The 24,275-nt window shown below is 39.1% G+C and overlaps 3 protein-coding genes across 3 annotated transcripts; 2 read left to right on the top strand and 1 right to left on the bottom strand.

Moving 5' to 3' along the window:
• The first annotated feature begins 945 nt into the window (after positions 1-945).
• On the top strand, positions 946-3,687 carry LOC131690950 (peptidyl-prolyl cis-trans isomerase FKBP8). The gene is made up of 6 exons (XM_058977046.1): positions 946-1,147; positions 1,354-2,018; positions 2,085-2,252; positions 2,321-2,410; positions 2,627-2,767; positions 2,912-3,687. The coding sequence occupies exons 2-6, from the start codon at positions 1,359-1,361 to the stop codon at positions 2,996-2,998; spliced, it is 1,146 nt and encodes a 381-aa protein (XP_058833029.1). The 5' UTR covers positions 946-1,147; positions 1,354-1,358; the 3' UTR covers positions 2,999-3,687.
• Positions 3,688-10,832: 7,145 nt separating this feature from the next.
• LOC131692109 (armadillo repeat-containing protein 6 homolog) lies at positions 10,833-12,943 on the bottom strand. Its single transcript, XM_058978977.1, has 5 exons — positions 12,796-12,943; positions 12,434-12,725; positions 12,194-12,369; positions 11,713-12,005; positions 10,833-11,654 (listed from the first exon to the last, which is right to left on the bottom strand). Exons 2-5 carry the CDS (start codon positions 12,713-12,715, stop codon positions 11,020-11,022), a joined length of 1,386 nt encoding a protein of 461 aa, XP_058834960.1. The 5' UTR covers positions 12,716-12,725; positions 12,796-12,943; the 3' UTR covers positions 10,833-11,019.
• A 6,474-nt stretch (positions 12,944-19,417) lies between these two features.
• On the top strand, positions 19,418-23,010 carry LOC131694185 (presequence protease, mitochondrial). Its single transcript, XM_058982668.1, has 3 exons — positions 19,418-19,658; positions 19,853-20,735; positions 20,791-23,010. Exons 2-3 carry the CDS (start codon positions 19,858-19,860, stop codon positions 22,943-22,945), a joined length of 3,033 nt encoding a protein of 1,010 aa, XP_058838651.1. The 5' UTR covers positions 19,418-19,658; positions 19,853-19,857; the 3' UTR covers positions 22,946-23,010.
• Positions 23,011-24,275: the final 1,265 nt, after the last annotated feature.

Here is a 24,275-nt window from a genome sequence, read left to right as displayed (position 1 = left end):
TAATTTTAATGAAGAATAAAAAATACAGCTATCTTAAAGCTAGGAACACATAATACGAATTTGATTTTTTGATGGGGAATTATGCTTGGTTAAGATATTCAAAGGGGGGCTGATTTCCATCATCCGTGTAGCAGCAGTTGTATCAAGGACAGGGCAGAGAAAGCGTATACGATGTCATGGGAAGAAGAGCGTGTAGCTGATATATAGATGTAATTAAGGAAAAGTAAAACTCAAAAAAAGAGCACGTACAAATTACTGTATTATTATAATAACGAAACGAACAAAAATTATAACAAGACTACCGCTGTACATGACTCTTGAAGTTAACTGTCTTTGATGAGTGAAGGCAACTGTTCAGTCGATAAACAACCCTGAGAAGCAGGGTGGGATACCAAATGTGAAAACGGTACTTTTCGTGGTACGACGGTTGCCATGGATGTGAGTGCTAGATGAGAGTGTGCAAACGGAATGACCGTGAGAGAAACTCTAGGAGAGAGAGCATGGGTATAACGGGAAGAACGGAAAAACGACTCACCTGTAAAAGTAGGCTTTAGAAATATTTTCGTTCTGCATATTCTGCATACTTTTATTTCTCAGTGTTCTGGTCTCATTTAGGGTCCGCTTGAAACCCCTCGTGTTTCTTCTGAGACGTTTTTTAGACAAGCCCATATGGCGTAATTTTAAATCTGTCATCGAAGAAATCTGTGGCGCCAGACAAACTACTGATTGTATTTATATGATAAATGAAACTTTGAACACTTGCAATGATTTCGATGCAATCATACTGCACATTTGCATGAATTTAGTTGCTTCCTTTTTCAAAGGATACTAAGATAATAAATTTAGATTAATTATTCATCTTCATTCAATATTTTTAATTTATAAAATTAATAAAAACAAACTTGAATTATTTATATGCAGTTTTACAGTGTACCTAATATTGACACATTGACGATCGTTCTCGCTCTGCAAGGCAACATCACAAAGTGGCTCGTCGGACTGCCAGTGCATAAAACATAATATAAATTTCGTTAATTTATTTTTGTTTTCATTTTTACGCATCCGGAAGATTTTCAATTGAGAAGCAGCTGGATAATTTGAACAATTTTTGGTTCATTGTGTTAAAACAGCGACCATTCACATAAAGGTACGAATCTTTAAAAAAAATAGAGTAATGAGTTGCGAAAAATCTAGGCCGTCGACTTTTTTTTAGTTCGTTTTTCACGACGTCATTAAAACGATAGTGCGAATGAATATTAAGCAACATAAAAGAAGTCAATTTCCGATTTTATTTAAAAAATTTCCTTAAGTGAATGAAAGCTTCCAATGGTAACATGTACATTCTTCCCCCAGCAACAATGGATGCAGAAAAATCCAGCAGCAGCTCATTCGAGGATCTTTCCAACCTTAACGAACAGGAACGAGCAGAGATGAACTCATCTGCAGAACCAGAGCAGTCGAGTGAAAAAAAGGATGATTGCATGGATATATTGGGGAACGGAACACTTCTGAAAAAGGTGTTGAAAGAGGGGCAAGGCGAGCGCCCGGAAAGTCGTGATATTGCTATCATTAACTATACTGGACGATTGGAGGATGGGACATTGGTGGAGGAAGAGAAGAATTGTGTCGTTCAAATCGACGATGTGGAAGTAGTGCAAGGACTGGACATGGCGATCAAGCTTATGAATGTCGGAGAACATGCGGAAGTAATAGTTAATGCAAGGTTCGCTTATGGTGCGCAAGGATTCAAAAACGAAGAAATGCCAGAACGAAGCATTCCACCGAATGCAACGGTGATTTACAATGTCGAATTGGTATCGGCCAAAGAGGAAAGTGACCTCGAGGATAAATCCTATACAGCAAAAAAAGAAGTTGGAAACAAGAAGCGATTGCGGGGAAATTTTTGGATGAAAAGACAGGAATACAATTTGGCAATTCAGAGCTATCGTCGAGCACTAGAATATCTTGATGGGAGTGAGGGAGGTATCACCAAACCTACGGCTACCGGCGAAGCGGAGGTAGGGTATTGTAAGATAAAAACCCGACTGTGGATTAGTAATACGCGTTAGCTTTTGTCATTACAGCCCTCGAATGCAGAACTACAGGATTTGCTAGAGGACCGAATGAAGGTGTACAACAATTTGGCCCTAGCTCAGCTCAAAATTGGTGCGTATGAAGCTGCACTCAAATCGGTGGAGCATGTGCTGCAGTGCCAGCCAAATAATGCGAAAGCACTGTTTCGTAAAGGAAAGGTACACTTGCCTACTACTTACTGCATATTAGCTGTACAATGTTTTGATTTGAATTTTTGTTTGACCAGATTCTTGATGCTAAAGGAGACACGAAAGGAGCTATTTCATTCTTGCAAAGAGCGGCCACAATCGATGAGGATGATAAACTAATTCAATCGGTAAGTTGATGAAGGAGCATCTAATTGCTTGACAAAAAAAACGCGAAAATGTAATCTTAGTTAAGATTTACTCGAATCAACAGCTTGTATAACATTTTATGAGCGGGAAGTAAATCATTTCTGAAAGCAATTTGAGATGTCTGCGTTTACCAAACTTGATACTGTATTCTAGATTCTTGCCATATTAATATCTTATTATTCCTGATCTTTTTACAGGAGCTCTCAAAGCTAATCCTCAAATCAAAACGAGAGGCCCGAAACGAAAAAGATCTGTACCAGAAAATGCTTGGACACGCTCAAAAGCTAGAGCAAAAATCAAAGGCAGCTCCCGCGACCCCGAATCGCGAGGCATCCAAGGTAAAAGATATCACAATTACTAGTGCTAAACGACAATTCTAATGACGCTACAAGGAGATATAATCTACAACGAAATTTATTCTCCTCTTTTTTTCCAATCTATTTTTGTAAACGTTTAGTATGAATCTATCTTCTCTTTTCCAGTTCAAACTATGGGGCTATCTGATGGGATCCATTTTAATTGGTGTCGCCGGTGTGGCCATCTACCGGTACAACAATAAGTACTTTTAAAGGGAGCGGTATATATGCAACAACTAGCAAAAAGAACCTCTATAGCAGTGTGAGCAAGACGAGCAAAAATGTAAAAAGAGCTGTGCAAGAGTTCTTAAACTTAAAAACAAAGAAGTTCACGTACGGAAACGATCACGTTAATTTAACCACCAAAAAATACAAAAATTTGCGCATGTACATTTTTACGCAAGCATCTGAGCATGTCATACTTGAAAAAGTTGATATCCAATAGCTTGTCCAGGGAAGAAATCCAATGATTTTTGAGTGTAGGACGTAGTAGTACAAGTATCTTATGCGAGCTTCCGTTCAGATATTTGATACGAAAAATAACGAAAGACAGCTTTTGTAGATCAGTAGATACAAATAGTACTTCTATGAGTGGCAGGTAGTGGCTTAGAGGTATAGGGATACTCACATTGAAGACGAAGAAGAAAACGACGTAATAATCATGCATTTTTATTTTATACGAAATGAACCGGATGTTGCTTACATTTCACTGTAATCTATTTTCTTATCAAACGAAATCTGTTATCTAACCGTTTTATCGATAAATCCTTACAATAATATAATTGTTTTGGCTGTGCGTCGTTCTTTGTCATTCCAGCAAATCAAGGTGTATGCATAAGAGTAATGACTGTGTAGATTTTCTTTCCGATTAAATAATAAATCCAAATGTGTGCTAATGTAAATGAAGCTTTGTTTTTTAGACTACAGTAAAAGTATTACACGAACTACATATCCCTTACCCCTGCAAATATACCACATTGGATCCACTGCATACACTAGGTGGACAAAACCGCAGAAGTATATAGTTTTAAATGTCTGTGAATGGTTGAATGGCTGCGAGCAAAAAGGGGTTTCAGGGCGCCCAACGAGTTAATAAACAAGCGGAGAAATGCTTCAAGTGTTTCGACTTTGGACATTTGGCTAGGGCTTACAAAGGCCCGAATAGATCCAGGATGTGCTTGAAAGACAGGGAGGCGGATCATCTCGCGAGAGACTGGACGGATGGCTCTCAATGCCCTGCCTACAAGAGCACGACTGCAGGCCAACGGTAATGGATATAATCCAGATAAATCTACATCACTGTGAGACCGCGCAGCAGCTGTTGTGGCAGTCTACGACAGAAACAATGTGTGACGTCGTTTTGATTACAGAGCCGTATCAAGTCCCCCTTGATAACGGTAACTGGGTGGCGAATGGATCGGCAATGGTGCGGTACGTTTTTCTTTATTATGAAGGTTTTAACCTAAGGGTCATTCGCCTCTTTTCTGGTTAGATAGGGTGGCGATTCCTGGAAAATCAGAGAATTCTATTTGACCTGGAAAAACCTGGAATTTTCAGGGAATTTGTATTCAAATCAGGGAGAAATTTCTACCTGGTGTTCATATTTTTTTTTTATAAATGCGACTAGAAAATATTGCCTCAAATATTCGGTTGAACGCACTTACTCTCCTCAACACATTTTATACTAGGGAGAATAACAATATTCGATCCATCTCATAATTAGAACTTCTCACAACAATGGTTATATGGGTCAACCCCCGTCAGATTTACAACCAAAATTTGAATTCCTTCCAAATTTTTTTCTTGCATTCTTTAGCTAAAAATAATTGACACGCATTTTTTGTTTTGTCTGAATATGATACTTTTTTCGAGTTATTAGATTTGTAACTTTTGAAGTTTATAAAATCGAACATTTTTCAATCACGGATAACTGCATCGAAAAAAATATTGTTTACAAAAAGTAGTTTTTGCACGAGCTTACCGAAAAAAACATAAAAAATATTTTTTGTTATATAACTTATGAAATTTGCATTTATTATAAACAAATTGATTTTTTTTAAAGTTGGGTCAATTTTAAATATTAAGAATCATGTTTAATCTTTTTTTATGTGAAAAAAATATGGAGTGCATATCAAAATACTATGCGAGATATTACAGTTATAAACTGAAAACAAGCCAATTTTAATAACATTTTATATGGATGCCAATTGATATATCGACGGCCTTGTTGTGATTCTTCTGACTCTGTAAGGTAAATACATATAAGTACGCTTGGTGTGCACAGGCCGTTTACTTTGACACGGCTCAATGCATTAGCTTGGCCGAACCGTTAATTTTTTTCTATGTTTACAAATTGTAGACGAAAAAGATGGGTCAGTAATGTTAGAGATACAGAGTGGTAGAGTAATTATGCCTATTAAATCGAACATATTGTTGATAATCTAGTTGCATTTCCAAAATAATAAAGCAATAAATTCTTTAAAAACTACAAGGGGCAGCCCTATGGGGTTGCACGAACAGTAGACGTAGCACTATACTACTTAAGGTTGAACAGAGAAGGGGCAAAAATCGAAAACGAAAAAAGCAGTTTTTTCCACACCGTGTGTTGGATCTTCATAAAAATTAATCGGCAGTACTGTAACAAGACTCTACATAAGCCGATTGATTTTTATGAAGATCTAAAAAACGGTGTGAAGGAAAACTGCTTTTTTCGTTTTCAATTTTTGCCCATTCTCTGTGCAATATAAAATATTTATTTTCTTAGTACATTTAGAGTAATAATAAATCAAATATATTTCTTACGAATAGTTTAAGCACAACCAATCAACATCTAATGTTACATATTGAACCAAACCTTCTTAGTTATCAAGTTATTTCATTTGTAGTAGGCGATCGAATCCAATTAAACTTACATACAAATGTAGTGAATGCACTGGTCTTAATCATATATCTGTGCTTTCCATCGATCCGCGTAAATTTGTTGCTAAGAAAGTTTTCGTCTTTGCGCAATGAAAGCACAGGTTGCTATCATGCAGGTTACGCATGCATTCGTTAACAAACATGAATGCCCCATTGAAATCTGTGTTTCGGTCAAAAATATCATTTTACTATCTGTGATAACTGAAACAGGAAAAAATCTGTGATAAATTTCCGACAAATCACAATCTCTATTCGAATCTATTTATCTATTGGAATATATGCTTAAAAGTATTTCGGGGCGATTCGTGCAAAAAATTTGAAAATTTATCATGAGATGGCTGAATTATTTGCGTTCAAAATTGGACCACTTTTCGTTACATACAATTTTTGTAAAATTTGCAAAGTGCACCCCCATATCGAAAACAAAGACGTAGTCCTACGTCAAAAAATTGCCGATTCTTGAAATAAATCTTCATGACCGTATAACAGCATATGGCATTGTAGCTGATCTCTTGTTTTGAGGCAGCTTATTTTTTGCTTATATGACCAATTTTGGGGTTTGTAATCAACTAATTCTCAACGGCGTAAACTTGTTTTATTCAAGTTCTTTCATGTACTAGCCATCGAGTTAATTCTAAGCGCAACTCAATTCCACTCGTGTTCAGTGCTAGTCCATAGCGGCATTAGGTAACGCACAGCTTTCATACTTCTTATTCGCGCACGTTGGCTGCCCCTATTTTTTGTCTGCAGCTGAAGTTATTTGTCTGCTCCGCTCACTGACAGACAGAGTTATTAAGAAACTAAATAAAGTTGTGACGGCCGCTCCGGGGTCAAATTATCAGATAGTTCCATGACGATTGTTAACAATCTCTCTGGCAAACCCAAGAATTTTGACATCCATATTGCTAGGATTCTTTGAAATTTACAAATAGTATTTCAAAACTGGGACACACCTCCAGGACCGGGTGTCCGGAAACAAGATCTCATACGATTCCTTATAGCAGGATTAAAAAAGTAGATGACTTCCTGATTTCAAACCACCTACAAATATTTGAATGAGTTTAAAATTATAATAGTAATGACCATTACCCTGTCAGTCTGCTATGCGGTAGAAACCACCAAAACGTTCGCTCAGGTCTACATCTTCAATTTTATCTCCCTAAAATTTATGCCTAGTGATGTACTATGATGTCACCAAGTTTCAGGTTCTAGTGATGGAAAGCACATTGTAATTTTAATTGAAATCTGGAAAGGTTCTCGCGTACTATGTCGTTACCTAACGGTTAAACACTCAACTCCGCTTAATAATTCAACGTTTTCAATATGGGTTTCCGTGTATAATAGAACTGTATGAAGATGACTTTCGCAAGCTTCAATTTCAATATCATCTTCCGCTAACATACGGGCGGATACGACAATATTTAAAATCAACAAATAATGTATTTAACCGAAGTTTGCCTCCCTTTTGCTACGAAGCTTCACTCATCTCACAACAAACAGACAAACGATCATCGCAAAAATAAAATCGGCAAGGTATTATCACTCACCATAGATCGTGGCGACTGTTACGATTGCTTAACTTATAGCACTAACTCGAGCAGAGATAGAATATACACTAGTGTCCTTTTTTGTGTGCTGTTATTGCCAGATTACATTAAAAATCGCTTTATTTATTTATTTGTTTGTATTTATTATATTCCAAGATGGAATTTCCAACTGACCTATTCACTGCTGTTCAACGCATAATTATGTTATGTATAGAGGATATCTCATAGAACATGGGACGAATATGATCTTAACGGCAGTTTAGAGGGTACTTAATTTCTGAAATGACCAATTAGTGGGAAAAATCATAAGCAGGCAAATGAGAGACTAAAAAACTGTTTGTCTCAAATCACAAGAAAACTTACCAAAAACCGGTTTCTATAATTTGTTCGCAGACCTGAATTATGTCCCTATTTTAAAGTTGTGAAAAAGTGCTGGATGATTTTGTATCAACAACACAATCATTATTAACCCTCCATAAGTCGCGCAAATGGCCCACTGAACGAGCAACCGCTGGTGCGCTCAGACGATTTCGCTAGATTTTCAGATCAGCGTGCACTCAGTGCACTAGCGTGACTTCCGGAAGGTTAAAAAGAAGAATCCAAATCTAACCAGATCATAAAAAGTGGATTATTACTGCACAGAAGTGGTTAAAACGGCATCTGTAAACAATCTTCTTAGTACATATTCTGGGATACCTTCCTGTTGGTATGAAGTTTTTACTGGTTCACCCTCTGTTGCAGAAGATCTGCTTAACCAAATATTTCTTGAGAAACTTAGACTTCTCTATCGTTCAGAATTACTTTAATACTTCATTTCGTTACATACCATGAAGCATGGTTGAAGTCTTCTACGTCCAAGTTTTGTAATCCATTGCCACACAGGAAAAATTGGTAGAATATCCACGTTACAATTTTCGAAGAAGTGTTTAGCCCTCATATTATGCCTTTCACTATAATTCGGAATAATCAATACCTTCAATGACTTCGTTCCTTAATGATGCTTCGAATTATACTCAAACACATTGGACGTTTTTATTTTATTATTTTTTTATTAGTGTACGAACAGAATGTTTGTCTCACTACCGAATCCTCCGGAAGTCGCGCATGACACTGAATGAGCAGCCACTGTTGCCCAAAGAATTCGCTAGCTTTTCAGAGCAGCGTGCAATCAGTGCACCAGCGCGACTGCCGGAAGGTTAACGGAAGATCCCAGACTCATCACCATTTCCACACAGACTAAAATACATAACACTATGAGGAAATTCATCCCCAAAATGTCAATCCGCTTATTTTTCCAGAACACTAGCTCCTCCTTTTATACACGGTCCCATACACTCATTTGCTTGTCGGTCATCCTTCGGGCCTGGTAACAATTTTTCAAATTTGGAAATATTTAAATTACATGCAGTTAAAAGACCAACGGCCCTATTCTGCGCGGCGTGTGACGTGAGACGACTAATCTCACCTCACTCTACGTGACTTTTCTCACCCAATTCTGAACAGTCACTTCGGGTGACGTGAGACGCCCATTTAACCGCAATGGGGAACCTCACCTCACCCGAGTCGACTCTCAGAATAGGGTAAGAAAAGTCACATAAAGTGAGGTGAGATTAGTCTCACGTCACACGCCGCGCAGAATAGGGCCGCAAAAGTGGTTTAATTGAAATGGAAGATACAAAAAGTTTAAAACTAACTAAAAATGAAAAAAATGTGTAAGCTCAAACGATAGACATTGAAAAATGTTAATTTAATTTGATTTGTTTGAGCACTCTGGAAAATTTATGAAAAGGTCTGGAAAAACCTGGAAAATCAGGGAATTTCATTTTCTGAAATGAGTCGACACCCTGTTAGAGAAATCTCTTTTGAAAAAATCTCTAACCCTATAGGCGGGGTTGGGAATCGAACCCAGGTGGGCTGCGTACAAGGCAATCGATTTACCAACTACGCTATGCCTGTCTCTTGCGATACAAATTATGCGCAGATTCCCCATTCAAGAAGTGGTAGAACGCTTATACGAAGGTTTCGTGGTCGCCAAAATCAACGGTGTCTTCGTATGCAGCTGTTACGCTCCTCCAAGGGGAACAGTGAAGCAGCTCAGCCTAATGCTGGAGCAGTTGATCGGCCGAAAGCCGGTAGTCATTGGTGGTGAATTCAAGGCATGGGCTGTGGAGTGGAGCAGTAGAGTAACTAACACAAGAGGATATATCCTGCAAGAAGCTCTAGCGAAGTTGGGCGCACGGTTGTGTAATGAAGTTCCGTTAGAACTTTTCGGAGAGACGGGAAGAGTCTATCATCGCCGTTACATTCTGTAGCCCCGCACTGACGGCGAACATGGATTGCGAGAAGTATACGCATAGCGATCACAAGACGATTCACGATTACCGTTTCGGCTAACGAAACCCTACTACAGCACGGAAAAGGATGACCGGCGAACGAAAATGGAAGATGAAAGCTTTCAACAAAGACCTCTTTGTTAAGACATTTTGGCCGGACGTTGGGAACGAGAGCGTAGATTCGGCTGATCTACCCTGAGGGATTGGAATGGAGATCACATCAATTTTCGTGACGCCAAGAATCCCGGACGACTAAGCGTGGCCTAGAGGCAGGCGCGAGGACGCTTTAACTGTTGAAGGTAAGGACGCCACTAAACTGGGAGAAAGCTGTGGTACCGTTGTAGGTCGGAAGGAGAAACAGAGGAAAAGTGAAGCAGACGGGGAAAGAAAAATCTTCGGCTCGTCAGAAGACGCAAAAGGGGGAAACCGGGTTCATAAAACTTAATAACGCGATGATGTATGCAGCGCTCCTCAAGTTGGTCAGAGAGGAGTCGGAGCATCTCAAAAAGGTGAGATGTTCTTTGAGTTGAATAAGGATCCCACTATCAACAGCTCAACCATGCAGGAGATTACGACCCAATCACTGAGCGAAGAGACAGAAATTAATGCCTCAAGTCCGGAATCGGTGATTGTGTGCAAGTATCTGGATGATATCATGATCGCAGATGAGCTGAGGGGTGCACTGAAGGGACAGTACAACTTGGGCGAAGTGCACATGGCGATCTGGCTAAAGAAGCGATACGGAGGAACATAGACAGCGATGATTCGTCTACCGATAACATGCATCTGCCAGGAACTTGCAAAGGCACGGATAGATCCAGGGTGTGCTGGAAATGTAGGGAGACGGGTAAACTTGCGAGAGATAGCATGCAAAGAAAGACGCAGATGCTTTGCACTCCAGAGAACGGAAACGATCATCAGACGGGTAGCTTCAAATGCGATTGCGGGTCAACGGTAATGGAAGTAACCCTGAAAAATCTGATTCATTATGACACCGTACAGTAGTACTGTTGTGAAGTCGCGTTGATTGCAGAGTCGTATCAAGCTCCTCCTGATTACGGTAACTGGGTGACGGACAAAATGGGAACGACTGCGGTACAAGTTATGGGCAGTTTCTCCATAAAAGAAGTAGTAGAACTCTCATACGAAGGCTTCATGATCGCCAAAATCATCGGTGTCCTCGTGTGCAGTTGTTACGCACTACTGCTTAAGCATCGTACAGATGGTTGGTTTTCAATAAAAGCAATATTATTGGAAAAAATTGCATATTATATTTTAATATCCAAATCATTCATACAATTTTAATTGAAATTTTTCAAGTACGGCAGATAAATAAAAAACAACACGTTCGTGCAACAACAAAAAGATCAATACATAGAGGCAAAAACTCCGCGCGAGTATTTTATGTGCGTCCCAAAATATGCTATCGGATTCACTAGTCGCGGTTGATCTGTATATCGGAATGAGCTTTCCATTCCTCATTTAGATGCACCTTACACCCAAGATCTCGCAGCGCTGATTTAATATCGTGGGCAATCGTCGGATGATCCTTAAGCGCCTGGTTGAGAACGTCCTCTATACCATGACTAATGAAGGCGTCGCACTGATCTCTCGAACGCGAAACCATGTTTCGTATCGACCAAGCCCCGTTCCGCTGGATAACTTTACTTCCCGGGTGAATTTTCATCGTTTGCACTATGGTTTCGGCAATTCCAGTTTCATATAGTGCCTTACTATTGTCTTTTTCTCTTAAGGCAAGTACGGCCACACAGGCCAATGCATGGCGGGCAAATGTCTCATTATCCTTATGTCTGTTGAGTGCCGATTCAATCAGCGGCGCCGCACCATTTTGAACGATGTGCAGTTTTACGGTATCATTACCCGCGAGTGCTTTCAATAGCTTGCAGGCTTCTCGGAGAAGCTTCACCGATTCGGGAAATTCTACCATTGCATCCATTATGAACTGGAGACCTCCGGCATCTTCTACTACTTGACAGAGCTCGTTGCGAACTGTTAGAGTAGCAATAGTTAACAGTAAGTCGCAAACTAGTTCCTGCTCCGACTTGAACTCTGAAATAACGATTTGTGTGAACATAATTTGTGCCAGAATGAAAATTAAAATGCTTACTGAATAAGAGCTTAGTTACATCTGTGATTGTCTCCATTCCCAGCGTTCTAGCATGTTCGTGCGCCTTACCAAATTCGACACGAATGTCATCATCCAGTACAAGAAACCGAAATAAAGCGCAAACATTTTTGATCACTTCTACTGCATCATGCAGCAAGAGAATCTTGAATTGCTTCACACTTCGGACATCTTCCATAATCATCTGACGGTTTGATTCGTGAAGTAGGCAAGCTTTTTGTAGCCATCGAAGCAAATCGCATATAATTGCCGTATCAGATTCAGTCGCTAGAAGTCTGCAATGACAAAAATATGAACAGAAGATGATAGATGCTATTTATTAAGGAGGATTTATCAACATGTATTGAACTAAAAATATAAGAAGGAATGAATCTGTCTTTCGTACACACGACCCAACCTTTTCGAAATGGGCTATCTAATGACAAATCCTTGACACCACAATCAATTAGCGGAAATTCTGTACCTTAAAATTACGTGCAACGATTGTATATTAAAAACATCTGGATGCTTGTTGATGATGGCGTTGGCAGCCTGCACTAGTTTGAGCAACAATTCCGCATTTGGGTTTTCCTTTTCTAGTCTCTCTACAATGAAGTCGTATGCACCTAACTTAGCTGCCAAGACCCTGTGAGGCACACCCTAGAAAAGACCGACAGTGTAAGACAAAACATCGGTATATCCATTTCGCAACCGCCCACATTACCAATTTACATTCAGCGGTGACGATCGTTAGATGATTGAGAACGTCTTTGTCTGCATTCTGCAGGGTCCCTCGACTTTTTAAGTATTCTATGCTTTCATTCAGCAACGAAACACCTGTGTCCGGGTTGAGATTTAGATCCCTAATGATGTTAGCCAAATTAATACCCTGAGCTTCGAATTGTTTGACCGTTTCCTCGCGAGCTTCTTCCACTGTCATGGAAAATTCAACAATATTTTCCTTCAGCACACCGTCGAATGTTTCTTGTGTGATAACTTTAGCCATTCTGATTTTCCTTCCAAAGGTAAAACAAATTGAACTATTATGTGTCGCTGGAAAGCCTTGGGACAAGAAAATATACTTACTTATTTCAGCGTAGGATTACGGGTCGTCCTAAATTCCAAACTTGAGTTTGACTACGTTTCCTTATATGAAAACAAGACACTTTCATGAATCATTCGAAAGCAACACTCCAGCTGGGCCTCCATCAACTCTCACACAAACTGGACTGGATGTCTCAGATTCTCTCTCTCTCTCTCTACACTAAAAAAAATACATATTGAAGTAACGAGAAAAGTGATGTGATTATTTTCCACTCCACTTTTCACGTGGATTTTAGATGATTGTTCTATAACAGTGGTTTTCAACCTTTTTCGTTCCATGCACCCCTTTCCGAATATTGACCCCCATGATGTACTCCTTTCTGAGGACTCCAGTTTTTGGAGAGGATCTGATGGCCTCCGGGTTTTGCATCTTTATCTCCGAGTATAGTGATACGATGAATAAGTTTAGCTCAATATGTTAAATTAAGTTTCTCCGGTGTTAATGTTGACTGCTCCAGAAGCGGACCTTAACTGTTTGCCAGGTAGAAAAAAATTGCTACTTTGTTGGAACCTTCCTAGTGACTGTGATGACGAATAACCGAATATTTTGTGCCCAGCAAAAATTTCGGAAAACACCGCAGTATACACTTAAAATCCATTACCTACCAGTAGGTAATTTTAATTTGCTGTCCTTATTTCACTGCCGGAAAACGAGAGAGAGGGAATGATTTTTTTACTCAAAATTAATGGGATGAAGTTAAGTCGGCTTTGGGGAATATCTCATTATTTTTGGGTAAATTTGGACTCCCTCTCTTTCGTTTTTCGTTGGAGGAAGTGGGATGCACAGATTTAAAATTACCTGCTGCTAGGTAATGCAAGTTTTCTGTGTATGCTTAACAGAAGCTACCGCTTTCCTGCCTGCTTCACGGAACTTAGCTGTTGCAGAGAGCAATGGTTGTTCGGCTGCTCCTCCACAGCGTGAGTGGCCGGTGCTTTTGGATTTTTTTCAATAGCCAAGGAAGTGAAATTTTAGACCTATCTAAGTGGACAATACGGTTTACAAACGCGATAAATTTACAGTTAATAAGAAAAGCTCAAAGTAGTGGTGTGCATCATGCTTTGCTAAAACAAAACAACATACGGTCAATGTGAGTCAATATTGGTGATTGATACTTCGACGAGTTACAAAAAGAATGAAAGAGTTTATACTTGTCTAATTTAAACTCAGCAGATAGGTCAGATAGGTTCAAAGTGATTCTATAAAAACCTATTCCAGGCCAGTAAAAATTTCCGGGTGAAAACCTTACCAAAGGTGGTAACCCTATTACCCTGTTAAAAAAAGATTTTTAATTGGATGAATGCCTTCATTTTACAATAAGAAACCTGATTCAGGGCACTCTCAGTAAGCATCTCAATTCTTAACATACTGACACAATATATAAAGATACCCGACGGGAATGTTTGTATAACAAGTTAAAATTTGTCCCGCATAATTCACCCCCAAAAATCATCCAATTTACCCCTGGGGGTGAATTCACCCCCGGTTGAAAACCACTGATCTAATTGATTTCAGGAGATTTTTAATTAATATTCATGAATGTCATATAAAACATTGAGGTAGATATTAAAAAATAATCCATAGGATTTTTCACGTAATTTGAATGGGAGGATTTTTTTGAGTGTTCGTATGGAATGAATGACACTTTAATAAAACCCGTATAAATATATTAATGGTATTCCATTCCAGAAATCTTTGGAACCATTTCCAAACTATTCATATAATAATTCAACTATTATACTACCATACTCATTTTAGTTACCACTTCCAATATCTTCCGTGTATCCTATATTGAAGATTTGTTAGTATTTTTGTACTTTTGTACCAAAGGTTAATATTGCTCTGGTGGTCTTTGTTATTCGTATATTTGGTTACACTGATGCAGAAATCTGTAGTTTAACATGGTCAAAAATCCTTGTCTTACAATATTACGGCGATAGCTCAGTTGGATAAAGCGTCAGTCCACTTAGATTTGTTCAGAAAATGGCACGTAACAAAATAAAACTTCATCAATTGATGGAATTGAAATGGTGAAAATAAAAGATTTTTTTTCTCCACCATTTTATGCATCGCTAGATTTAAAATATGCAAGTCATGTTCTTGAACCAAATGTATTTGGAAAACAGCATATTTTGGTATGGTTACTGTTCTTAACGACCCGTTGTTTGTATGGTTGAGCATGAAAAGACGACACTGGTTATGTTCGATATTATACCAGGCAATAGTTAATCAATTGTTGAACGAACCATATTGAAAATGATTTTTCAACGGTTGGCATATGGTACACATTTATGCGGGTAATCTATTGGTGAACGAAACATATTGAAAATGGTTTTGAAACATTTGATGCAATGGTTGCCATATGGTACACATTTATGCGGGAAGGTAGTGCAATTTTGTGTAAAAACCTTATTTTAAATAAAATATACGAAAACCTGAAGCATTAGAACCAAAGTTTTCAGTCAGTTTTATTGACAAATTCAGATAAAATAAATAATCAGCACACATAATACATCGACGTCAACATTTCATAAGCGGACCCTATACGGGACAAGTATATTGTCAATAAAAATATTGTCAAGACTGCTTCAATACGTCAATCCCATTTGATTTCTACATGATCAATATTTTCAAGATACCCTTACATGATCAATATATTGATCAATAATCGATTTATTGACAACATTTCTGTACGTGTAGGGTCCGCTATAAGGCATTATATACAATATGCTCATATTGAGAAAATGGCGTCTGAAAAATTACCTCGTACTTTATATTCCCATTTATGAACAGGAGCTTGATTTAAGGACAAAACAACTCAATGCCGTGTTAAATTAACCATTTTTCCGAATAATATACCAGATATATTAAAAAATTGTATTTTGAACGATTTTTGCAGATAAATGTTTTGGTCCCTTTTGAAACATCGCACGGGTTTTGTGCCCTCTCCCATTAATCCCTTTTCGGCGAGACGTTAGCTTATAGTGCGTGCGGGTGAGCCCTTTTGTTTGCAGCAAATCAACGCTTTTTTTGTGAAAAGGGCGATACTTACAAATGTAAACATAAGGCTTTTTCATACATGCGAATGAGGGCTTTGAAACGCAACAAATTAACCTAAAAATTTTGATTCTACGATATTGCTTTCTTAAACTGCAGCAAAAAATACAACGGGCGAAACTGTATTTTTGTTTGTTTATTTAAAGTTTCGCCCTCCACGCTCCATGCAAACAAACATGGCGATACTTTTTTTGCTAGCAGTTTAGAGGCGAAACTGTTATTTTCGTATTTTTTTAGGATTATCAAGCTGATACCAGCTGTAAATAGTAACAATGATCGCTATTGAAAAAACCCGGACGAAATCGGTGGTGTAAAACGGTAGTTATTGTAAAAAAACGTAAGGGCGATACTTCAATGCTGATAGGTGGGACCGAAAAAGTAAACAATCGCCAAAGGGGCGATACCAGAGACTAATTGAGACGGCGGACTCGCGAGATTTCCGTGGCTCAAGAGGTACTAACTCAGGTAGTACTAGACGGTCCCTCGAAATGTCAAACAGAAAATGCGTTGATCATCGAGGATGCTTTGCTTTTCTTTGCTACGTGTTTTTATTTTTCCTGCTAGGTTATCTGTTGTTTACGAAGCAGTGAAAAAATTAATTGTAGAGCTGCTTTTTATGGAACTAACAGAGCTTTTTATGAATCTAACGGTTTCTAATTACGAGTCGCCCGCCCCACAGTTAACTTTTCTAAAACCATCCCTAAGTAAAGGTTGATGAATTCCGAACAATTTTTGTTTTCCAAAATATTTTAAAACAATATGCAAAACATGCAAAGGTTTCATAGTTTTCAAACAACAGTGGCTTGGCATTACACCCGGGAGAGAAAACAACACAGTGGCTGAAACATTAAAAGAAATAAGATCCAAAAACGAAGTTGTGCGAAATCTTACGACCTAATCTGTCTGGGCATTTATGGTGCATCTTTCGTGCATCGAAATGCCTCGGACGCTATGGTACACATGTTTGCGAACTTTATGTTGTTAAAAACCTCTTGGGCACCATCGCACTTATAGTTTCACCAATTTAAATGCATACGAACTGCGTTTAGTCATGAAATCCCCGAACGATAGCAAACTGGCCTGTGGTTGAAAAGCTAGAAAGTGTCGTTGCGTAGATGAAAAACGAAGACATTTTTTCATATAAACAACAGATGCATGCAGCGACGATCCTAGCAACGGTCAATAAATAATACCTGCTACCAACTTTACAAGCCCGATGCAAAGGGGATCACTAGATTGGTTTGTTAAGGTTGGCAAAACTGAAGAGACCGTACTTCTACTACTTCTTAAGATCTAGTACACAGCGTACCACGGAATTTCGAGTGTTTCTTCGTCAGTTGGTAGTCTCTATTAGTCTCTGGCGATACTATCATTTTGTCAATTTCAATAGCAAAAACAAATTTCAAATTAATAATTTCAAATAATTTATGTAGTTTTGGGTTTCGATCACTGAATCATGCAAACTAGGATGTAAAAAAACACAATAGTTCTTAAATAGGAAATAAAACCAAGTCTGGAAATGTTCACTGTTGACTTTCTTTGAATGGTGTCACTGCTAGTATCGCCCTTTTCAAGAAAAAGCGTTGAAATCATGTGACGTTTATTTTGATCCCTTTCTTGGTGTTGCGATTTTTTTGTTCCTTTTTCAAGTATAGTCTTTTTCATTAAGAAAACGGCCCATGAACAAATTTTTTCGTTTTGTTGTTTGGTGTATATGAACCGTTAATTTTTGAGGGGAAGTGAAAGGGAACATAAGCAAAACAAGTTATTTTGCTTATGTGCCTTTTCGATAATCCATTATTTCGCCAACAGTCAGGCTTCAGAGTCGGCTTATTTAAGGTATAAAGCTTTGTTAGTGTCCATTTGAAGTAAGTATTGACCGGAATTGTTTATGTTTTGATTACCGGTCCATTTGAAATGTTCTCGTCGAATTGAATTTGTTAATAAAGCGTCGAAAAATATGTATTACCCAAGTTTAATGTGTGCTAATTATTTACGTTAGCTGAATTTGTCCATAAAACTGACTGAAAACTGTGCTTGTAAAGTTTCAGGTTTTCGTATGTTTTATCTACAATAAGGTTTTTACACAAAATTGCACTAGTTTTTATTAAAGTGTCATTCATCCCATAAGATAAACATTGCGACAAATCGTGCGCCAAATAGCGCTACGAATCTTGCTGCGACGAAAAATAATCGTCGCGTCTCCTTTGGAGAAGCACGGACAATATCCCAGTTAAACTCAGCCAGAAATGAACTGGAATTCTGGCTGGTTCCAGCTCGTATTCCGGCTCCAGTGACACAACCGATTCTAATCGGTTGTGTCACTGGAGCCCGTATACGAGCTGGACCCAGCCAGAATTCTTGTTCATTTCCGGCTGAACTTTACTGGGATCAAATGCGCCAATTCTCGACAAACATATCTCGACAAACATATGATTAGGGCCTAAAAGCCAACTGTCAAAATCCACTTTGAATGGAAATTCCGGACAAACCGTTACACGCCAATCAAAGATGTTGGTAGTAAACGAAAGAGAAAAGTTTTCTCTTTCATAAACTGTTGTGAACTGTTCTCAGCTAGTAACGGTTTGTCCGGAATTTCCATTAAAAGTGGATTTTGACAGTTGGCTTTTATGCCGTAATCATATTATGATTACGGCATAAAAGCCAACTGTCAAAATCCACTTTTAATGGAAATTCCGGACAAACCGTTACTAGCTGAGAACAGTTCACAACAGTTTATGAAAGAGAAAACTTTTCTCTTTCATTTACTACCAACATCTGTGATTAGCATGTAACGGTTTGTCCGGAATTTCCATTCAAAGTGGATTTTGACAGTTGGCTTTTAGGCCGTAATCATATGTTTGTCGAGAATTCAATTCGTCGCCTCAAATGATCCCGCCCTCTAAGAACGGTTGGTTTCAAAATCGTCCGATGAAGGACGTTCGCTGGACCAATTTGGACAACGTCCAAATAACCGTTCAACGAACGTCCATCGTTGGACCCGTGTTGAACGATTTTGAAACAATTTTTTGGACGTCTCAGTGGGCGGTCAAACCAATCGGAATTTGATTCGAAATCCTGAATGGAGTCAGTATGGATTCCAAATCAAATGCAACAACCAGGATGGTGTCACTCCTGTCATCCGCTATGGAGATATACAGACTTTGACAGTAGTCAACATATAGTGGGCCTAGCCACCTCTAGGCCCATTGACTAATCTATGTGGAGTGGTGTTAGTGCGAGTTTGAGGTTAAATCGGGTAGTTTTTTTGCCAAATGAGGTTAAATCAGATGGCGAATTGAAAACATAGCGTTATATGTGTGTTGTCTATACACATTGCAACTGTGTTGGTGTCCTAGACGTCAAATAAGTCAATGCCGCCCGTGCAACAGCATTGGGTTGTTTTGATTTTAACAAAGGCAGATGTTGGCTAGGACAAAATGGTTGCCTAGCAGGGGGCTGGCAACAACCGATTCTGAGTCGGATTTTACAGATTTTTTTGCTACGTGTATGTTATGAAATGTTGACGGTTATATCGAAATATGACGTTTCTCCAAATAGTCGCTTATACATCGCATTGATCTCGTACTTGAGATCGCGGAGTGAAAGACTACCGAGATATTTTTTCTTCCGAAGACTGCCGTCGACTAGCAGTGGATTATAGGTCCCAGAACTTGGAAATTACAATTTTCTGATTTATATAAGCAAGTGTGCTAACACCGTGTTCTGTTTATCACGACGAAAACGTCTACCATTAAGACTCAATCCCGGAGAAAAGTTCCACAGATCGGTAAATATGTTTTACGTATACAAATCCGCACATATGCTGATTATATGTTTCTGGGTTCAAGTCAGTAGATATGCTTCCGAAACCCATTCAAAAATGACAGGTTCTAGTGAACATATCCTGTGAACTGAATCTAAAAACGAAATAAGCATTACATAACTACAAACCGGTTGTTATTTCAACATTACCAATCTTAGGTACGATGTTTCGTCAGCTTACCAGTCGCCGTTATCCGGCTTTGAAAAGACATCTGTCAACTGCATCAGTTCCCAAAGTGAACCCAACTGTGTTGTCCAACACTAAGGCTTCGGAGCGGTACAAACCTGGTGGTCGCTACAATGGTTTCATTTGCACTCGGTCGCAGTACATTCAAGATTTCAACATGACAGCATATATGTTTCAGCACGAGCGAAGCGGTCTACAATATTTACATATTGATCGAAATGATACGAACAATGTTTTCTCAATCAACTTTCGTACCACACCTTTCGATTCTACTGGTCTACCACACATACTGGAGCATAGTGTCCTATGTGGGTCCCAGCGTTTTCCGGTACGTGATCCATTTTTCAAAATGTTGAACAGGAGTATGGCGACATTCATGAACGCGATGACCGGACCGGATTATACACTGTACCCTTTTTCATCTACGAATGAGGTTGATTATCGAAATCTACAATCAATTTATCTGGATGCTGTGTTCCGACCAAATTTAAAGTATCTTGACTTTTTGCAAGAGGGTTGGCGGTTGGAACATTCTAATTTGAACGACAAGAAGTCCGAGTTGATGTTCAAGGGGGTTGTATATAACGAGATGAAAGGAGCTTTCTCCGAAAATTCAGCCATATTTGGACAGAAGTTTTTCAACAAGATACTTCCTGATCACACATACGGTTATGTATCTGGAGGTGATCCTTTGGAAATTCCAAAGTTATCGCACGAGGACTTGGTGAACTTTCATAGCAAATATTACCATCCGAGCAATGCGAGGATATTTAGCTACGGAAATTTTGATTTAGATAAAACTATGGAGTTTGTACACGAGCAGTACTTGAATGACTTTGAAAAGATTGATTCGAGGTAATTTGTTTAGATGAAAGCATTTATTGCAATTTTATCTATTGTGCATTTACAGCTATAGTATAATTCCTGCTCAGAAGCGTTGGACGGTCCCACAACAGAGTCATGTTCACAGCCGATATGACACAATGGGAGCACCTTTGGAGCGTCAAAATCAAATCGCAATCGGTTATCTAATGACGGACATTACCAACGTTTACGAATCATTTCTCATGTACATTTTGAGCGAGCTGTTGATTAAAGGTCCTAATTCGTATTTCTACAAAAGTCTGATCGAACCCAATATATCTGGAGGATACAATCAACTGACCGGTTTCGATCCTAATATACGAGATACGATGTTTGTGGTTGGTTTGCAGGACGTTACGGCAGATGATTTCAAGAAAATTCAACAGATATTCGATCAAACAATTACCGAAGCCATCGAGAAAGGGTTTGAGAAAAATCATCTGGAAAGTGTACTGCATCATATCGAACTACACATGAAACATCAGTCAACCAAATTTGGCTTAGGATTACTGTTTAATTTGACCCCACTGTGGAACCATAACGGCGATTTGTTAAGAACGCTCAATATTAGCTCACTGGTTGGTGAGCTGAGGAGAAATTTAGAGCGAGACCCAGCGTATCTGCAGAAAAAAATCGAATTCTATTTTAGGAACAATAAACACAGGTTAACGATGACTATGTCCCCGGATGAACACTATGACAGGAAGTTCAACGAACTTGAGAAGAAAAATCTTTCAGAGAAGATCAATGAGCTTACGGATGACGATAAGTTGAAAGTTTTTGAAGATGGTTTAAAACTTTTTGAATTTCAACAGGCTGTCCCAAATACGGAGATATTGCCATGTTTAAAAATCGATGACATTCGCAAGGTTTCCGAAGAAAGTGACATCAAATCACTGGTAATTAAAAACGTTCAAACGCAGGCTTGCAGAGTGGACACCAATGGTGTAACTTACTGTCGAGGAATCTTTGATGCACACACGCTCTCTGAGGAGCAAAAACTTCTGGTACCACTATTTAACGCGATCATCAATCAATTTGGCACGAAGCAGCTAAACTACCGTGACTTTGATCAGCTTGTCAGCTCCAAAACAGCCGGTATTCATTTTAGTACTCACTTGGTGGACGATGTCGACGACAACGGACGGTACGAGTTTGGCATTTTGTTTGGATCATACGCGCTGAACAAGAACGTTCCCGAATTGTTTGACATTTTCCAACAATTTATCAACGAAATTGATCTTATCGACACTGCTCGTTTCAAAATGTTGCTGGAAAACTACTTGTCGGAGTTGTCGGTTGGAATCGCTCAATCTGGTCATATGTATGCAATGCAAAACGCTAATGGGCTAGTCACTGAGTCCGGACATCTACGGGAACAGCTGATGGGTATCGAGCACATTGCGTATATGAAGGAACTCGTAAAAAACAACACCCCAGAGCAAATTCTTGAAATTATTCGATCCGTTGGGGAAGCATTGTTTAAAAGGTCCAGCCTTCGGTGTGCCCTAAACTATGACCATGACTCGGAGCCGGCTATTCTAGAGCAATACGAACGTTTCATTAGTAGCATTCCTGCCAGGAACTCGGAAGCGTCGTGGAACATTTCTCGGCAACTGACTCCCTCCTGCCGGCACACAGTCATGAACATTCCGGTAAATTATTGTGCCAAATCTATCGTTACCGTTCCGTACTCACATGACGATTACGCACCGCTCAAAGTGTTAGCCAAGTTTCTGTCGGCGAAATATCTCTTACCGGTGGTTCGCGAACAGAATGGTGCATACGGATCTGGGGCAAAAATTACCACCGATGGTCTGTTCAATTTCTTTAGCTATCGGGATCCCAACTCTCGGGTTACTCTGGATGTATTTGACCGCACTCACCAGTGGACATTGGAAAATCTGGAAAAGATGGATGAACAGACATTGTTCGAGGCCAGGCTTGGGGTATTGCAGCAATTAGATGTTCCTATTGCACCAATTGACCGAGGAATGGATCTATTCCGGCATGGAATTAGTGAGGAGCGATTTGAAAAACACCGAGATGCAGTGCTGTCGGTTAGCAAAGAGCAGCTAAAGGCGGTGAATGACAGGTATCTGAAGCCGGGGGCAGTGAAGGTCGTCTCAAAAAGCGTTCTGGGGCCGGAGAATAACGATTTAAAGCAAGACGATGAAAAATGGAGTGTTGTTAAACTTTAAGCTTCGTTATTTAGATTTATTTGTACTATTGAGGCGGTTGTAAATAAAATGATGTCGTGTATCCATTTTCGATTAGTTATTATATCTTTTCGCGGGCTACAGCATAGCAAAAATTGCCGCACTAATCATGGATCGGTACAATTCGACTAAGCAGCGAGCGTTGCTAGGACTGCCCCTTTGTCATCGAATGAGCTGCGACACGTACAAAAAGGGAACATAAGAAAAATTCGTTAGTTTGCGTTATGACGTTGTAAGCGTAGTAGCAGAGAAGAGAAGTACCACTTCGAACAAAAAAAAATCACGAAAGTTCTCACAAAAGCGAATCGGATTTGTTGCTGGTATTCCTTCGTTTGATTTGAGAGTGCACCCATATGACGTTTCAACTAGTATAACTTTTGAAACTGGCTCGTATAAATCGTTGCAGGCGGTAAGGTCGAGCTTCGCTAAAGCGTACAGTAAATAACAGAAAATGTATTATTGCATTTCGTATTATAGATTTAATATTTCTGATTGATATTATGCTTATTGCTGTATGTAATTAGTGAACGCTCATTTTCTAAAACGATATTATCTGTTATTTTTGCGGGGCGTCCGGAAAATCATCCAGTTTCAACAGAATGTTCTCTGATTACCTGGTCCGACGCAAATGCTTTTTATCAATTTTGCATATTGAAGAGTAACTCGTAAGGTACCTGTTCAATACTCACCTCTAATTCTCCAATACGAACCTGAAATGAAAATGAAATTTTATGTTTTGTATATACTTGTAAATACTTACCTAGATTTAAGAATAAGTGAACTAAACTAACCCTAGAAACAAATGCAATGTTAAGATACTTACCATAAGATTCACACTTCAAACCCATTGTGCGAGCATAAAGCAGAAATGGATTCTGCATCGCGAAAACCGCTGTCAATCAGCTGTACCATAAAACAGACGACGAATGTAAACAAACAACATAGAATAAAAACAGATAGTAAAACGCAATCGTTGGTGTCGGTCGCAGAAAAACAGTTTTTCGAGTTTTCATTTTCGCGATATCCAAAGTTCCCTACAAACCCGTTCATTTCGCGCGCGACAGCTGAAAGTGCAGTGGATGCAGAAAAAGTCCTGATTCAGCAGGTGAAAACGGCAAAAAACTTTCTAAAAGATCCAGAAAGTAAGAAGAGTGGTGAAGTGCGTGAACATAAATTTGGTCCTTCGAGCCGGATCTTGAAGAAAAGGTGCCCGCGAGTGAACAGAAAACTGCCCAGAATAGGCAAAAAGTGAACGAAAGGTGCCCAGAAGAGGCAAAAAGTGATTGTAAATTGCCCAGAATAGGCGAAAAAA

The sequence above is a fragment of the Topomyia yanbarensis genome, chromosome 3 (genome assembly GCF_030247195.1).
Source record: "Topomyia yanbarensis strain Yona2022 chromosome 3, ASM3024719v1, whole genome shotgun sequence".
NCBI classification, from domain to species: domain Eukaryota; kingdom Metazoa; phylum Arthropoda; class Insecta; order Diptera; family Culicidae; genus Topomyia; species Topomyia yanbarensis.
The sequence above is the reverse complement of the archived record's forward strand: the minus strand, read 5'-3'. Positions and strand labels throughout refer to the sequence as shown.

What these genes read in the sequence shown, in the direction of transcription:
- LOC131690950 (XM_058977046.1), top strand. Translation starts at nt 1,359, where the DNA reads ATGGATGCAGAAAAATCCAGCAGCAGCTCATTCGAGGATCTTTCCAAC. An exon ending in CGGCTACCGGCGAAGCGGAG is followed by an intron (nt 2,019 to 2,084) that starts GTAGGGTATTGT and finishes TTGTCATTACAG; the next exon opens with CCCTCGAATGCAGAACTACA. An exon ending in CGAATCGCGAGGCATCCAAG is followed by an intron (nt 2,768 to 2,911) that starts GTAAAAGATATC and finishes TCTCTTTTCCAG; the next exon opens with TTCAAACTATGGGGCTATCT.
- LOC131694185 (XM_058982668.1), top strand. Translation starts at nt 19,858, where the DNA reads ATGTTTCGTCAGCTTACCAGTCGCCGTTATCCGGCTTTGAAAAGACAT. An exon ending in TTTGAAAAGATTGATTCGAG is followed by an intron (nt 20,736 to 20,790) that starts GTAATTTGTTTA and finishes GTGCATTTACAG; the next exon opens with CTATAGTATAATTCCTGCTC.
- LOC131692109 (XM_058978977.1), bottom strand. Translation starts at nt 12,715, where the DNA reads ATGGCTAAAGTTATCACACAAGAAACATTCGACGGTGTGCTGAAGGAA. An exon ending in TCGTTGCACGTAATTTTAAG is followed by an intron (nt 12,006 to 12,193) that starts GTACAGAATTTC and finishes TTGTCATTGCAG; the next exon opens with ACTTCTAGCGACTGAATCTG. An exon ending in TGTAACTAAGCTCTTATTCA is followed by an intron (nt 11,655 to 11,712) that starts GTAAGCATTTTA and finishes TCGTTATTTCAG; the next exon opens with AGTTCAAGTCGGAGCAGGAA.